This window comes from Nelusetta ayraudi, unplaced genomic scaffold, assembly GCF_046127955.1.
Source record: "Nelusetta ayraudi isolate G7.1 ecotype Tasmania unplaced genomic scaffold, CSIRO-AGI_Nayr_v1 ptg000060l, whole genome shotgun sequence".
Classification (NCBI taxonomy): domain Eukaryota; kingdom Metazoa; phylum Chordata; class Actinopteri; order Tetraodontiformes; family Monacanthidae; genus Nelusetta; species Nelusetta ayraudi.
This window is the reverse complement of record NW_027466110.1, coordinates 1718902-1734915: the sequence shown is the minus strand read 5'-3', so window position 1 is coordinate 1734915 and position 16014 is coordinate 1718902. Positions and strand designations below refer to the sequence as shown.

General features: G+C 47.8%; 1 protein-coding gene across 1 annotated transcript in view; it reads left to right on the top strand.

Annotated features, from left to right (window-relative positions):
* abca12 (ATP-binding cassette, sub-family A (ABC1), member 12) overlaps window positions 1–16014 on the top strand; it is a 63522-nt gene that overhangs the window by 44734 nt on the left and 2774 nt on the right. The window contains exons 56-69 of the mRNA XM_076040382.1: window positions 544–631; window positions 1357–1465; window positions 3199–3253; window positions 5101–5278; window positions 5816–5931; window positions 7673–7835; window positions 8851–9104; window positions 9848–10052; window positions 10482–10591; window positions 11534–11684; window positions 14404–14538; window positions 15190–15293; window positions 15552–15644; window positions 15875–15980. Coding sequence (XP_075896497.1) covers window positions 544–631; window positions 1357–1465; window positions 3199–3253; window positions 5101–5278; window positions 5816–5931; window positions 7673–7835; window positions 8851–9104; window positions 9848–10052; window positions 10482–10591; window positions 11534–11684; window positions 14404–14538; window positions 15190–15293; window positions 15552–15644; window positions 15875–15980 — 1867 coding nt within the window. The remainder of the gene's footprint in view (window positions 1–543; window positions 632–1356; window positions 1466–3198; window positions 3254–5100; window positions 5279–5815; window positions 5932–7672; window positions 7836–8850; window positions 9105–9847; window positions 10053–10481; window positions 10592–11533; window positions 11685–14403; window positions 14539–15189; window positions 15294–15551; window positions 15645–15874; window positions 15981–16014) is intronic.

Here is a 16014-nt window from a genome sequence, read left to right as displayed (position 1 = left end):
TAATTGCGCCAACTACCTCCAGCCCTGTAACAAGGACATCTCTGCAGCTGTTTCACCAGTTCTTCAGTTCAGACGCTCGTTTCCAAGTATTGCGTCAGCTTAGATGGTTTGAGACACTTTGCAAATGATGTATGGGGCTAATTATCCTTTTCGTAACTTTTGAGATGTCTGATTACTTTTAGTTCCTTTAAATTACAAGTATGAACCGACGAGTTGAAGTGAACAAAGCATAAGGGATAAACATTGTCCATCTCCAGAAGGATCTCCAGGCAGAACTTTACTATTAATCATGCAATCTGTAGAAATCTCCAGAAAACGGCATGTTTAGCCCTCTGTTTCCACCCTCCTTGCAAAAAACGCCAGATGCTAGCTTCCTGCTGAGTCTGATGCTTTGTTGCAGTTTATTGTGGTTCCTGAGGGTAGAGTCGACCCCTAGTAGTGGTGCCAGAGGGGTGCCTTTGTGACATCTACAATGCACTTTTAGTATTATTTGCCTTTCTGCCATCAAATTGGTGGTTTCAACCTGAAAACGGTTTCTTGCAGGTACGGTGGCTTCTCTTTTGGCATGCCGCTCCCTCCCGACTTGCAGCTGGACATTCGAGACATCCCCAAAAATCGCACTCTGTCAAAGGTAAGTGCCCATCCCATTCCCCTGGCTGTCTTCCTTTGCCACTGTCTCTTAAACCAACAAATGTTTGGGAGTTTAAACATGACGCCCATCCTAAAATTGTCTGTCTGCCGGAGCTGCGCCATCAGTCTCATCATAAACAGGCTTTACAGCTGCGGTTGTGCCTCGGGCCGCTCACCTTGGCATGTGACTCGTGTGTTTTGCTGCAAACTTTAAAGCAGCGGTGTCAAACTCAAATACACAGCGGAGCCAACATGGACAAAGGCGCGGACCAACATTGATATTTATTGAATAAAACCGTCATCCAGATATGACGGTGAACCTTTTTATATGGACCCAACAAGTTTTGCTTCAACCTGAATATGGAACATGCAGAGCTCAATACGCAATTACAATACAATAATAATTTCAATTACGATAAACTTAAACTTAAATATTGCACACATGCAAAATCGAATTTTTAATACAAAAATATGATTACAAATATTATTTGCAGCCTTCTGATTTTTCAATAAGGGTCCTGTCCCGATTGAGCAGAGCCCTCTGGGATTTGTACTATCAGCGGTACATGTGCTGTTTAATTGTGGCGGGCCAGCTCTAGCGGTGATTTTGTACTGCCTCGCGGGCCAAATAGAATTACACTGCAGGCCAAAGTTGGCCCGCGGGCCAGAGTTTGACACCTACGCTCTAAAGACTTACAGTGCACTATTGTGGCTGTGTGCTTGTAGGTCTGGTTCAACCCTGAAGGTCACCACACGATGCCGGCGTACTTGAACAGCCTCGACAACCTCATCCTGCGCACCAATCTTCCTGCCGACAAAGATCCACGACAGTACGGTAAGAGGTGTTACCCCGCCCTGAAAAACAACACAAATGACGCTGGGTCTTTCGCTGAGGATGCATCGCACAAACAGATCAGTTTCACAGGATCACATGTTTGATTGACAGCTGAGTTTGCTCATTCCTTGTTGTAATTTGTCGGTGCCGTTTTTTGAGTCGCACAGTGTGTTGAGCATCATTGTTGCCGTGGGTTAAAGCTCGTTGATTCAGAGACGCTTATTTTTTTGGTTCTCTCCCTCTCCCTGACCGAGCACCCGGCGCATCTTTGCGCACTAAATATAACCGTGTTGTTTACCCACGCTTCATTTCGCTGGATTAAAGCCAGGGGGTGCTGTGTGTCCTTAGACTCACTTCATTACGCATGTTGAATGCTGATGAGCTCAGTGCCGCTACCCCTGCGAGCGGCGCCGAGCAGAGGGCTGACCGGCCCGCGTCTGCAGCGAGGCTTCAGGCCTAAAGTATCACTCGGCCATCTGCCCCGCCGGCATGCACGCGGAAAACACTAAACGACGTGCGTGAAGTAAACATATCCTGCACGATAGAAACTCATGCAGATGTGTGTTTCGCATGAGCCTCCCGCCTCCCCGCCAGCTCCACAGGCCGCATGGTGGAACGAGCTGGAGGGCGGCTGTAATGATTTTAAACGTGAGCGGCGAGAGCGGTGGGCGGAGCCGCAGAGCCCCCGGCCCTGGCAGACGACGTCTTATCGGCGGCGGCGGGAAGCGAGCGCGAGTCTCTCTGAGTCGCTCCGGCAGCGTTTCGGTCCGCTCACCGCCCACCGCCACCGATGTGTCAGCGCACTCACCGTCCGTCCGTCCGCCATCCACACAATCTGATCGTCACTCCCACGTGCTGCGAATGTTTTTTTTTTGTTTTTTTTTTTCCTTTTTTGTGTTTTTTGTGTTTTTTTTTGTTGCTGGCCTGCTTGACCCAGCCCACAGAGAAAACACACATCCCCTCAGCAGCTTGAGAATAGAGCTTTGAAATAAACGCTTATTTAGTTTTGAAATTCTGACGAGAGTGATTTAGTGTCAGAAGCAGACGTGACCACAGGCAGTGTGCAGTATTTTTGCAACGTCCCCCATATTTGCCTTGTTCTTGCAGAGCCTTGAAGATGTTGTCTGTGTCATCGTGGTCAACTGATTATATTCCAAGGCACGAGGTCCATCTTCGAATATTCACGTTCCATCCTGAGCGTCGGTTGTGCATCGTCAAACGTTTAATCACCTGAAAAACCTCTCTCGATCTGCAGGAGATGCACATTTAGTTGAAGTGAACTTGAAGTGAACTTGAAGTGAACTTGAAGTGAACTGGTCACGTGAGCCCATGCATCACCTCTGCTGACGTGTAAATGTGAAAAAAGTGTTTCCATGACACTTTTGCGATATACCTTTAAATTGACATCTCTGAAAAAACCTTTTCGCCACATTTGAGAGGTGGTGAGAGGAGTTAGCTGTGACATGTGAGGGGCAGGGTTGTGTCCGTACGTGAGTCTCAAAACCCTGAGCAAAAAAAATAATACAAAAAAACCAAACGATAAACAAAATTCAATTTTCTTTATGAGCGCTGGCAAATGAAATCATCATGTCCTATATATAATTTCAATTAGCCGTGCTGGGCTACGAGGACATTGTCGCTCCTTGTGTCGGTCTGCTGGAAAAAAAATACAGACCCCCGTGTTTTCTGTCTGTTTTGTTGACACAATGCTCTCCATTGCATTTCTGTTCCAGCTATTTCTGTCTCCAGTCAGCCCTACTTCGGTCGCAAGGATGATGAAGACACCATGTAAGTGGCTCACACGCACACTTTTAATTCCTCCTCCCGCTCCTCTCATTGCTATTCATACGCACGGCTTGCGAAAAAAAAAAAAAAAAAGACAGATTCCGATTTGCATTCTAAATGGCGAAAATATCCTCCAAAGTAGTCAAATTGAAGGGGCCCGTTGTTAGCTGAGCCCACAATAAATTATGGAAGCATCCTGCATTTCCATCGCAGAGCATCAAAGTCGGCCGGGACCGCGGGGCAGGGAGGTACATGGCAGCAGTATTTACCCATATTTGATTTTCTAAATGGATTTTCCTGTGCTTGCACTATTGATCAGACTCCCAATATAATGAGTGTTTACCCTGAAGGTGGCGCAGAGGTGGATTGATTCTACCCCACTTCCCAAAATGAGCTCATTTTAAAAGACTCCACATTCTGCCTCCGAGACTTGTGGACCGTGTTTGTGTCGGTGCGCGAATGTGTTTTGTGCTCCAGCGCGCTTGCCTGCACACGCAAACGTGCGTTTCCGACATGGAGTTCTCTAAAATAAATCTTTCCACCAGTGGGTTGAGCCAAAGCCGTCGTCCCCTCGGCGGCCTGTCCTCTCCTGGAGAGTTGTTCGCGCCCAGCGTCTCGCTCGCCATTCACCCGCATTCAACCTTCTTCTCGTGCATATGGCATTTATATTAGCGCTATGTGCTGCCGTGAAGAGCGCAGCCAGCCATCCCTCCTTCCAAGGGGAACGCTTCTGCTTCCTTAGTTACGCAGTTTCCCCCTCCAAATGCCTCACAATGTGGCCGTGGAGTCCTTGGAAGGATTTCCGAGGCCGTCTTGGCCGCACTGCTCACAAAGCCCTGCTGAGCAGAGAGCGCTGCCGGCTACCGTCTGTGGTTAGCGCTGCCCCAGAACCGCCCACCATGTGTCACTCTTGGCCATTTTCTCCCCAGTCGCCCACTCAGCCATCACCGTCGTCGTTGTTTTGTGTCCCGTTTTTTTCTTTCAAAGTCTTTTTTGATATACAGTCTTCATGTCCGTGCGCTGGCCAAGTGACGGGCTTTTAAGATAGAGTTGCACATGTAGCACGAACCTTCAAGGGACGGTTCGCCCATTTATACGGATTCAGGCTCAGGTGAAATACTGTTTCATCTGCTCTGGAGATAGAATTCCACCCGATGGATGGATGAATGCGGCGGCCGTGAAGAAAGCAACAGAAGAAATGCACAGCAAAGTGTTGAGTGCCAGAAGACGCGGAAGACTTTGTCCCGCCAACTTTGGGAACACCGCTAGCATTCCTCTCTTCCGTCTTCTCACCTCTTCTGCACCGCCGAGTCTGAAGCGGCTTCCACCAAACAGACCCCCGAGGTGGCCTGCAGCAAGGAGGGAACACTGGATGCTTTGGCTACAAACACGGCGCGTCGACGCCGCTGTTTTTCGAAGACAAAGTGATCTGCGAACCAGACACACTCGCACGACGCCGCGCGAGCGCTGAGGAGTCGCGCCGCGTGTGTCTGCCGCAGTTTTTAAACGTTAAGCGTCTTCATTCGTCAGACTGTCCGTGCAACTCAGAAGCAGTCACGTGAAAATAGAAAATGCTGCCGCCAGAGTCTCCGTAGAGCAGGGATAATGTGGCGGCTTGTGCCTGTATGACTGATGCAGGATTGAACGTTTGGGACAGTTATTGGAAAATATATAAATTAGAAATCACATTATTTTGATTCATCTTATGTGACTCGACGTGCTGGAATTTTGCCGATTTATTTCAGCACATTCTGCAGCCCTGTAGCCGAGCAGGTTTTTCACTCAAGGCCGATTGTTTTTGGTGTCTTTGTTCCCGCCGGTGCCTGAATTATCCCGTTTCCTCCGGACAGCATCGAGGGGATCCTCCACGTTCTGGTGGGCCTGTGCGTGCTGACGGGCTACTCCATCACCACCGCCAGTTTCGCCATCTACGAGGTGACCGAGCACCACAGCGGCTCCAAGAGGCTCCAGCACATTGCCGGCATCAGCGAGGCCTTCTACTGGGCTGTCAACTTCTTCTATGACATGGTAAAAATAGCCACGTCCGAGTGGAGGAAAATATAAAGATATGGCTGGGCTAAGGCCGAACGATGATCTATAAAAGCGAGCCCTCAGAGTTTGGCCTTCTAAAATACATGAATTACTTTTTTAAAGCAATCCACTCAACATTTATAACCTTCTCGTTTAACCTTTATTTTCCTCTTTCTGGACACCAGTTAAGCTGCCTGGCCCCATTAATTACAGTCTCCCTCTGGAGGAAAAGGTCTATATTAGCCCCATGTTTACAGCCTCCTGCTAAACCCCCCCACTCCTCAATTTCTTGTTGCACTAACGAACAGATGCAAAAACAGATTGGTATTGGGATGGTTTGGCTGGGACTATCGATGCTAACCTTGGGGTTGTGCTATTGCGGTGTTGGCGCCCTTTGTGATGTCACAAAGAGCAGCATTATATCACATGCTTTTCTCTTATTTTGCCGACAGGATAGAGACTGACGGGAAAAATGCCTTTTTTGTTCCTGTTTTGTTCATATCTATGTGTATGCTATCTCCTCTGCTTCCACAGGTCATGTATCTGATCCCGGTGACCCTGACAATTTGCGTGATCGCAGCCTTCCAGATCCCGGCGTTCACCGAACGGCAGAATTTGGGGGCCATCAGCCTGCTGCTGGTGCTCTTTGGGTGAGTCGCTGGGGATGAGTCGCCTTTTCTCTTCTCCACCCTGGTCATTGACGAGGGCATCGCGAGACAAGTGTAGGCCAGTTACAAAATAGCATTAAAACTCAACTTCTCTTTAACCCCCCCCCCCCCTCATTCTTTACATTTTCCATTATTATTTCTCGCTGTTTGATGAATTGTTCACAGTGTTTTACACCTGTGGCGATGACCTCAAGATCTGAACTGAATCACCCATCAGATGTGGATTTCTTATATTGTAACAATAGCCATAAAGCATTTCGAGTCTACCCTGGTGCAGTGACACTATCAGTTTTCGTCAGGAGTGGACACTGACCTGTAAATCCAACCTTACGCCCCCCCACCACCCCTTTTCCTCCTCGTTGTCCTCACCTACCCCCTGTGTTTTCTCACCTCCTCGGCTGCTGCGTGTTGCTTTGTGCGCCCAAGTGGGAAGACAACGAGCATAAGGAGCCTGCTGTTTTTCTTATGCAAACAGCTCTCAATCTTTCATACCTCTTTGCAAAGACAGATGGTGTTGGGACCAAAAAAAAAACGGTGGAGAAAAAAAAAAAAAAAAAATCCAAGAAAGAAATCTGCAACAATTTTTTTCTCTCCCTCGTACGAGCCCATTCGATGAAGTCACGCAGAGGAGTGGGGAGGAAAAAACAAAAAAAACAAAAAACAGGCCGCTCCAAAAAACAACACTCGCCGGTTGCCAGATATTGTCTGGAGGTTTCCAAATTCAAACCGACAATGAGACTTGGAGAGGTGGCGAGCTAATAGGCTGCCAAATGTTTGTTATTTTCCCGCCGCATCTGGATCGGCGGGGTTATTTATATTAGTGGCGCCCCGCGGCCGGGGTCTCGTCCTCGGTCCTGGATGTTGGGAGGTTGAGACGGCGCTCCGCTCCTCATTTATCAGACAGATGTCTCCCTCCCAAGCAATGAATAATCGCCGTGCTCCATCTGTCAGGCGGCACCCACCTGGCCTGGTCGGCAGCCTTCTCCCTTCTGTTCCCTGTCACGGCTTGGCACCCACAGCCTGCCTACACCAGCACCTTTCTTTTCCCTTTTTTCCGCCTTTCCCTTTTCCCGGGCACGGCACGCAGATTCTTTGTCTCTGTCCGACTCCATCCGTCTGCTCTGTCTGTCTCTTTCTTTTTCCGTCCCACGTCTTCCTCCACCACCCCCATTTGCTCTCCTCGCTCTCGTCTCCGAGCAAGTCGCCCAAATCAAACCCACAAGCAGATTGTGGGGGAGAAAAAAAAAAAAAAAAAAAAGAGTATAAAAGTAAAAGGGTGCGCTGCCCGCCGGGGGAGGGGGGAATGAGGGCGGAAGTAATTTATCTCCCTCTTGTTTGGTCTCTGATGGAGTGTTTACCCTCCTCGTGCTGCGGTGTTTCCCCCTCTTTCCCCTCCTTGCATTCCTCGGTGCCTATTTTCATCAGTCTCACGGTCGCTTTTTCCTCGTGGGTCCAAAGGCCTGGAAAGCGCGCTCATGTTTCAAAACGCAAGGTCATACCATCCTGGAAGAGGAGGATGACTGTATGAATTTTTCACATCCACTCTCTGTTCCCTGTTTGGAATTGAACCCCAGCGGAAGGCGGTGAGGCTATTTTAAAGTGCCTGTTCGGGATCCCCTCCCCGCCGCCAACCCGCCAACCCACCAACACCCCCCCCCCCCTCACCCCCCCGGCTATAGATGCTGTGTTTAAAGTGTCCCGTCACTATTGATCGATCCCTCAGGTTCGCCACCTTCCCCTGGATGTACCTGCTGTCGGGCGTGTTCAAGGATGCGGAGATGGCCTTCATCACCTACGTGTGCATCAACCTCTTCCTCAGCATCAACACCATCCTCTCCACCTCCGTCCTGCACTTCCTCAGCCAGATCTCCACGCAGAACCCAGAGGTCAGCGTCGACTCCCAGCGCAGCTGAAGTGCAGCGGTTGAATTGAATTGAATTCTTTATTTGAGCATTAAAAAAAAACCCCACAAATACTGTAAAAAAAAAAAAAAGAAAAAAGACAAGCCTAATTCAAATATCCAGAAACTTAAATATGCTCGAAAAGGAGGAGGAAGAAATACAAAACTTATTTAAACCCACCTCTATTCACTTCACCTTTCACCTGCATCTCATTGCAGTCTTCAAAATGCATTCAAACAAGATGTTATATGCAGCTATTAAACATCATCGATTACCACATCACTACAATTACATTACCATTATATTACAGCACTATATTACTGAATTTTACACATCATACCTGGGCACTGCAGGTATTATGCACATGCACTATATCAGTGCTCTATATAGACACTAGAAATGATATACACTAATTACCATATTCCAGATACTATATTTTAACCTTAAGTATTATTCACACGAATACCATATATTACAATATATTAGAGTACAATATTACAGTATCCATGTAAACACCAAAATATACATGATCACCACCATTATTTCAAGTGTAATAAGCTGTGTATAAACATTGTAAACATTATGCACACTATTAGCTATTAACCATTAGCTTAACCATCCAGTCACATTGTTTCAAACACGGCGGCGCTGACTTATCTGCTTCTAGTCAGACTGGAGTTTATCCTCTGTTGGTCTTTGACTTCGGAGTCCGTGGCGACTGTGGCCTTCTCCTGGCTCAAATTATTTCCCCATGTGAAACCACGTGATGGGTGTGTGATTTCGAAAACGTCGGCACTGCTACACACCGTCGACATAGTGATGAGTGGTAAACACGTGAAAATTCCATTTTTAGGTCAGACAGTCGATGGCCTTCGAGGGCAGTTGGAGTAGTGAGATTAGCCAAGATGCTGCACATCACACCCACTCAGGTCAATTCACTTTTCCATACCAAGCATCTCTCTCTCTTTCTCTCTCTCCCTCTCTCTCTTCCCCCATGCAGCTCATCCAGGACATCTTCCACAAGCTGTGTCACGCCCTGCTGATATTCCCCCAGTTCAGCTTCGGGAACGGCCTGATGCAGCTGGCCAGGATGGACATCGAGGTCCAGATCCTGAGCGGCTACGGCATCGACGCCTACAAGAACCCATTCGGCTTCGACTCCCTTGGCTGGATGTTCATCGCCTCCTTCATCCAAGGCCTGGTCTTCTTCAGCCTGCGGCTCCTGCTCAACAAGTACATCATTCGCAAAGTCAGGTGAGGAGAAAAAGGCAGAGTAAAAATATCCATATATTTTTACAGAGTTTGCCCTCATCATCCAAAAGGAGACAAAAATATGCAGTAAAGATTTTTGAATACATTTAAAGCTAGAAATGAAAACAACATTGAAAAGATTCACATAAATGGAAGTAAATAAAATTTGCATTTTATTCTATACAGAAACATTTGCAGCAAAATAGATCAAATATTAAAATATCTTTTCCCTGCAGCAAGCAAAAAAACTATCACGAGAAAATGGTTGAGGACTGAGGCACCTACAATTGATGAATGGATTGATATTGTACAGAATATTTACATTCTAGAGAAGTTGTCATTCTGTCTTAAAGGTCAAAGAGACTCCTTTTTCAGGATATGGACAAAATGGACGGAATATATAAAACCTGTAATTTCTGTAAACTGAATTTAACTGCTCTGTAAAATCATTGTCATGATACACACTGCTAGACTGGTTCATGAGATGATACACATTTTACTGTGTGTTTTTTTTTCTTTCTTTCTTATGTTGGATGGAGTAGACCCTCTCTCTTGCCCACTTGTTCCGTTCTGTTATGGTTATTGTTATAAAAAACAAAACAAAACTGGATTAGCAATTATATTTTCATATCCACACTTGATGTGGACTTTATATTGTATGCAAGAGAAAATGTCTGTACACTCGCTTCTCCAAATAAACAATAAATTCCAAAAAAAAAATATATATATATATTTTCCCTCTGCAGGCTCTTTATTTGTGACAGAAGGACGGCGCCACTGGTGAGCGCCGAGGAAGAGGACCAGGACGTGGCCAGCGAGCACCACCGGGTGGCCAGCGGGGCGGCCGACTCTGACGTACTGCAGGTCAACCAGCTCACCAAAGTATACCAGCACCTCAACAAAAAGGTCCACGCTGTCAAGAGCCTGTCCGTGGGGATCCCTGCGGGAGAGGTAGGGCGCCACCTGCGGGTCCCCGTTTCATTGATACAACACGAAGGACAATGCAAGTTGTTAAAAGAGAATCCCTGTTAGTGTGAGCTGAGAGCTGTGAGTACTACTCACAGTTTTTACAGCAAATTGCATTAATGGAATCAGCTCCTATCGCCAGCGTCTGTGTGTCGAAACTCATTGGAACTCGTGGTTGCGTTTTCAATTACCGGGAATCTCATTAAGAATTTAGTGGCAATACGGCCTGCAATTATTACGCAAAGATGTGCACATTTCCCCCAGAGTCTTTGCCTTTTCTTTTTTTTTTTTTATTGGACTTCATATGTAAATACCGACCGTCACATCTTTATAATCAGTGGGAAGGGCGGCACCATGGGGCTGCCAAGTGGACAACTGCTCGGGAATGACTAATCGCTGTGTGTTGGCGTGCAGTGCTTCGGTCTGCTGGGAGTGAACGGAGCAGGAAAAACCACCACCTTCAAGATGCTGACGGGAGACGTGAGGCCCACCGGTGGCACGGCGCAGATCAGGGACCGCGATGGGTGAGATCTCCATCGCCGCTGACGTCTTTCTTCTCATGAAGCGCACAATGAATGCAAACGCGCTTTCGTTAGCCGTCCGTCGCTACTCGCGACCAGCTCCGTCAAATGGGACACAATAAAAGGAGGATGAGATGCAGAAAAAAACAAAACAAAAACCTCGAGAACCAAGCCTCCGTTTCCCCTCCGTCAGTTACCGAGGCTGCGCTCGCCTAATGAATCGGGGCCTAGATTAAATTTGCATAACACAAATACCTGCAAATGAGGGATGTTATTGCTTCCCATCAGCCGGAATTTGAATGTGAATGGGTTTGGGATTTAGAGAGATCTCCACCCAGGTACTGGGTGCAGCTCAGCCGCTGCACATTAAAGCTGTGTTTGGTCGGCAGAACGAACACACCCGACTGGAGATGTTAACAATTAATTGATTATTGATCAATTGTTGATTAAGAATTTAATTGATTAAATTAAATTAAATTAAATTAGTCGCAATTAATTTAATTTTTTTTACACAGGTAGTTAATATCATTATAACAGTGTAGTGGCATAAAAGAGCAATTCACCTGTAGATACTGTCGTGGTCATAATATACCTAGAACAAGTTACTTTTAAACAACTTAAAAAAAAAAGTTGAAATGTGACCCATTAGAAGTCAAATGTTTGATTGAATGAGTGTTTTTTCTGTTCTCTAATGTAAAAATGAGTCACATTGGACCTTCAACATTATCTAAGAGTTAAATAATGTCTTCCTTACGCATTTTCCAATGGGAAATTTAGGTTCTCCGGAAAAAAATTGCCGCTTCTCAATTACTCGCTAATCGATGGATAAGGTCAATCAACTAACGATGAATTAATTAATCGATAGTTTTCATCCCTACACCCGACGCGTCTCTCTGGTGGTCATTCAGTAACTCTCGTCTCATCTTCCGCCCCTGCTCTCCCCAGGCGTTTGGTGGACATCATGGAGTGCCGCAAGCAGGGCATCAACATCGGCTACTGCCCCCAGGTGGACGCGCTGGACGACCTGCTCACCGGCGAGGAGCACCTGTACTTCTACGGCCGAATCCGAGGCATCTCCAAGAGGCAGCTGGGCACGGTAAGGAAGAAGCGACCGGCAACGTTTTCTCCAAATCTCCCCCTGCTGGATGGCGGTAGCGGCACTGGAAGGCCTGACGAGCCGTCTGATTCAAAGTCAAAGGTGCAACGGATGACGACGAGCTGCTTTCAGCCTCCTCCTCCTCCTCCTCCTCCAACTCCTCCTCCTCTGCTGCTGCCGTGTTGAATGAGAGCATATAAAGCCTTGAGTGACGCGAGCCGAAAGCTGCACTATCAGGGCCAAAAGAATTAGAAAAATGAAAAAAAAAAAAAGGCTTTTGTTGTCAGCTCGCGCAATCCAAACTTCAGGAATTAAGCCGCACTCTCCGCCGCCGCCTCCTCCTCCCGAATTTACATTTAAACGGCACTTTGATGATGAGAGGATCTCATTTGACATGTCACTTTAGCCACATTCGCCTCATTTATCTTTCTGAGAACTAATCAATCTTGCTTCTGCGGTGATTACAAAGTGAGCCCGTCTATTCTCCGCCGGTGCTTTCGTCTGACATGAGAGCAGTCCGCAGCGGAGCGAGCAATCAACAAGATGATACCATGTCTGGGTTTTAATTCTGTGCTGGTGTTTTTCACTTTTTTTCCCTTCCCCTTCCAAGACGGACGAGCACATCCGTTCATGTCTGTCTGTCTTTTTATATATTTTTTTCTATTATTTTTAGAACAGGCGGTTACCTCTGATGCGACCCAAACAGAAATAATTGCGCTCATTGGACACAGGCGTGCGACTGCTCGGATGCTGAAATGGATTCGTCTGGCTGGCTGGCTGGATGGCTGCTGTTGTTGTCAGAGCTCCTGTGGCAACAAACGCCTGCGACGGCGCCACGCTAATTCAGAAACTGGCGGATATATATAGAGAGGTCCTCTTACGTCGTCTGCCGCTGACAGTCCCATGGCTGCAGTTAATAAGACGCGGCTTAATGGGGTCATTTCGCATCGATGTGATTTTGTCAGCCCTAATGAGCTGGTACATCAAAGGTGAAAGATAGGCCCCCCGTTCTTGGGAAGAAGGAGGCATGAAAGCACCAAAAAAAAAGAAAAAGAAAAACCCTCCCTCACATTCTGATCTTGATGGCTCCATAATTTGCTGTGTTGCCACAAACCACATTAAATATCACCGCAGATGCTCTGCGTTGCAGTCAGGATTCGGCAGAGCAGTGAATCTCAGCATCACGTGCATTAAACCGACACCAATATTAAATCTTCCTCAAGAGATGAAAGAGGAAGAGGAAGATGTTCCGCTCCGGCTTGTCTCATTGATCGCGTTTCCAATCTTGACAACTGATGGCGGGTGGGGTGTGTGGGGGGGGGGTGGAGCCCAAAGGGTATCGAATGAAAAAATTACATCTAAAGGTTTTGGAAAACAAATTCACTCAATATTCACTTCTCTGCTGTTCAGAACACTGTCTGTCAATGAAAACCCCAGAAATAACAAAACCTCCGTCCTTTGCTTATTTTAATTAAACTTCTTTAAAAAACTAAATATAGGCTGAAAATGGCCTGGAAACTACACTTTTCTGATGTCATGAAGGGCCGCTTGTACCTCTCTAGTACCTCCATCAGCAAGATGTTTGTTCCCTTCTGGTGAAACCTGGTTTTCATCCATTTCCAGTGTATTTTAAGGGCTGAATATGCTGTTTTATGGTGATGGACTGCAGTTTTTAGATCATCTGAATATTGGGCATTACATTTGGAGGTTTCATCGCTGATTGGCAAATGATCAACTCCATCAGAGGTTACCTAACTCACTCCCACAGCGGTACCAAAAGACAAATCACACCGTCAGTTGCTGCCTCCGCCCAAACCTGCAGTCTCAGGATAGTTGCATTCAGATCGAAGGGAGCCGTCACTGGATGTGCCGACCAGGTTAATTATGCATGGGACAGGAGGAGGCGGCTGCCTCGGTTATTTGCCGCGCGGCCCGACCGGACTGACTCGCGGGGAAGCAATAACAGAAACGAATATCAAGTAGCCAATAAGCTTCACCGCCGTTCTTTTGCCCCCAGGAAAACGTCCTGTGAAAGCACCTTTTTTTTTTCTCTTCTTCCTCCCCCTCATGCTGTCGTCAGGCATCCTGAACTGTGTGTGTCTGGATATTGGGGTGTTTCTCCAAAGAAAGGCCTCGGCGGATAGCGATAATGTGCCGCTGCCAACGATGAGAGTTGACTTTATCCTGTGCGTCAAACACAGGAGCGGCGAAGGGCTCTGTAAATGTCTCTTGTAACTCTTTTCTTTACAGTCACTGGGTAATAAATAGCAATCATTTGACGCGACCCAGTGAAGTGACGGCAACTTCTCTCAGTTGCAGGTTTTTACCTCCGCCGCTTCCTGTAATCAACGTTATATTTCATCCCCCTCTCTTACAAGCTGTCAGCGTCGTTGACTCGTGCAGCGTTCGCTTGCACTACGTGCCAAACTGCCAACGCTTTCTAAGAATACTGTGTCTCACCGACACCCTGCTGAGATCGGGGGACTAGCTAGTTCCTGGTTCTAGAAGAAGAAATGGGAGACAGAAAGATCTGAAAACGGAACGACCACTGGAACCTTTACAAGTGTTTACTGCGTTTGTGTGCTGACATTAATTCCATGTCTTTTCGGCCAAATTAATAGTTTATAGTTAATAAGAGCCACTTCCCATTTGGCTGTTTTCGTGCTGGTTTCCATCCTGCTGACTGACCCCCTGTGCTCCTCCCCCTCTTCTCCCCCAGGTGGTGTCGTACCTGCTGAAGCGGCTGGAGCTCCAGTCCCACCGGGGCATCGTCACCGACGGCTACAGCTGCGGCACGCGCAGGAAGCTCTCCACCGCGCTGGCTCTCATCGGCCATCCGCAGATCCTGCTGCTGGTGAGGAGGCACCCGCTCTCGCCGGGCCGCTCGCCCGTTTAATTGCCACCGACTGGCCGGCGGACAACAAATATCAGGCTAATTATGCACAACTGTTCCTCCCTGAAAGGCTCTTTGAACCAAAGTAGATATTGATCGCCAGGACTTGACAGATCTCATATGGTTAATTAGTCTGTTTTCTCTCGGCTCACCCGAGGGAGACCTGCGGTGTGATTTTCAGCTGCGCTGCCTGTTTTGTCTCACACACACACACACACAAAAAAACGCTGTCTTTTTTTCTCTCTCCCCGTCCTCGTTCATTTTCCGCCCCGTGTCCTCGTAACGTGCCCAGCCTTTTTTCCTCTTCATTTTCGCCCTCTTTTTCATCTCTTCTGCCTTACTCGTGCCCTTGTCTCGCCGCCCGTGACGCCTCCCCTCTCCCCTTCCTTTCTGTTTGGCAATCACTCCTTTTTTGTGTTTCGCTCGGTCCTGCTCCCTCTGCCCGTTTCGTCCTCTGTATGCGTCGCGCACGGCTGGCAACACACCGCCTCCCTTGGTTAACTCCTTGTCCTCCCTTGATCTTTACATCTTGATCTCAACATTTCTCTACTTGCCTTTTTTTAATTTATTTTTTTCATCCTCCTAATCTCTCCTCGCTTCCCGTCCCCGCAGGACGAGCCCAGCTCCGGCATGGACCCTCGCACCAAGCGCCACCTGTGGAAGATCATCTCTGAGGAAGTGAAAGGAAAATGTGCCGTGGTTCTCACCTCTCACAGGTGAGGAGATTCAGACACGCGTGTCTCAGTCTCACCCCGGCTATCGCACAGAAACACTCCACGTTCGGACCGCTGCGATTCAGCGCTAAGCTTTTAACCTTCGGCCACTAGCTAAGTGTGAAGCCCCCCCCCAACCCCCAACCACACGGCTTCCTCCACAAAGCTAAATGAATCTTTTTGATTGACAGCGGCCATGGCTAATTACTGTATGCTCAAAGGCTTCGGGCCTGACCTTTAATCCTCTCTGCCGTTTCTCAGCATGGAGGAGTGCGAGGCGCTGTGCAGCCGTCTTGCCATCATGGTGAAAGGACAGTTCAGATGCCTGGGCTCCCTGCAGCACATTAAGACCCGGTGAGTGACCTCTACCCGTCTTCCAGTCCGGCCACAGCTGCTTCCTCCCTCCAATCCCATTTCCTCTGTGGCCCCATGTACAGCTGAAGCCTTTTTTTTTTCCCCCTTTTCTTTTTTCCCACAACAGTCCACCTTTTCCTCAGCGCTTACCTCCCGTGCAGCCATGTGAATTTTGTTTGTGAATCTATTTTATTTTCTGTGTGTGTGTGTGTGTGTGTGTGCGAGTGCAGGTTCGGCAGCGGGTTCACGGTGAAGATGTACTTGGCCGGGGCCTCCTGTAACACTGAGGCAATCACCAGCTTCATGCAGCGCAGCTTCCCCAGCACTTATCTCAAGGTGAGCTTTCCCAGCCAGCAGAAGTCAAGAGCAC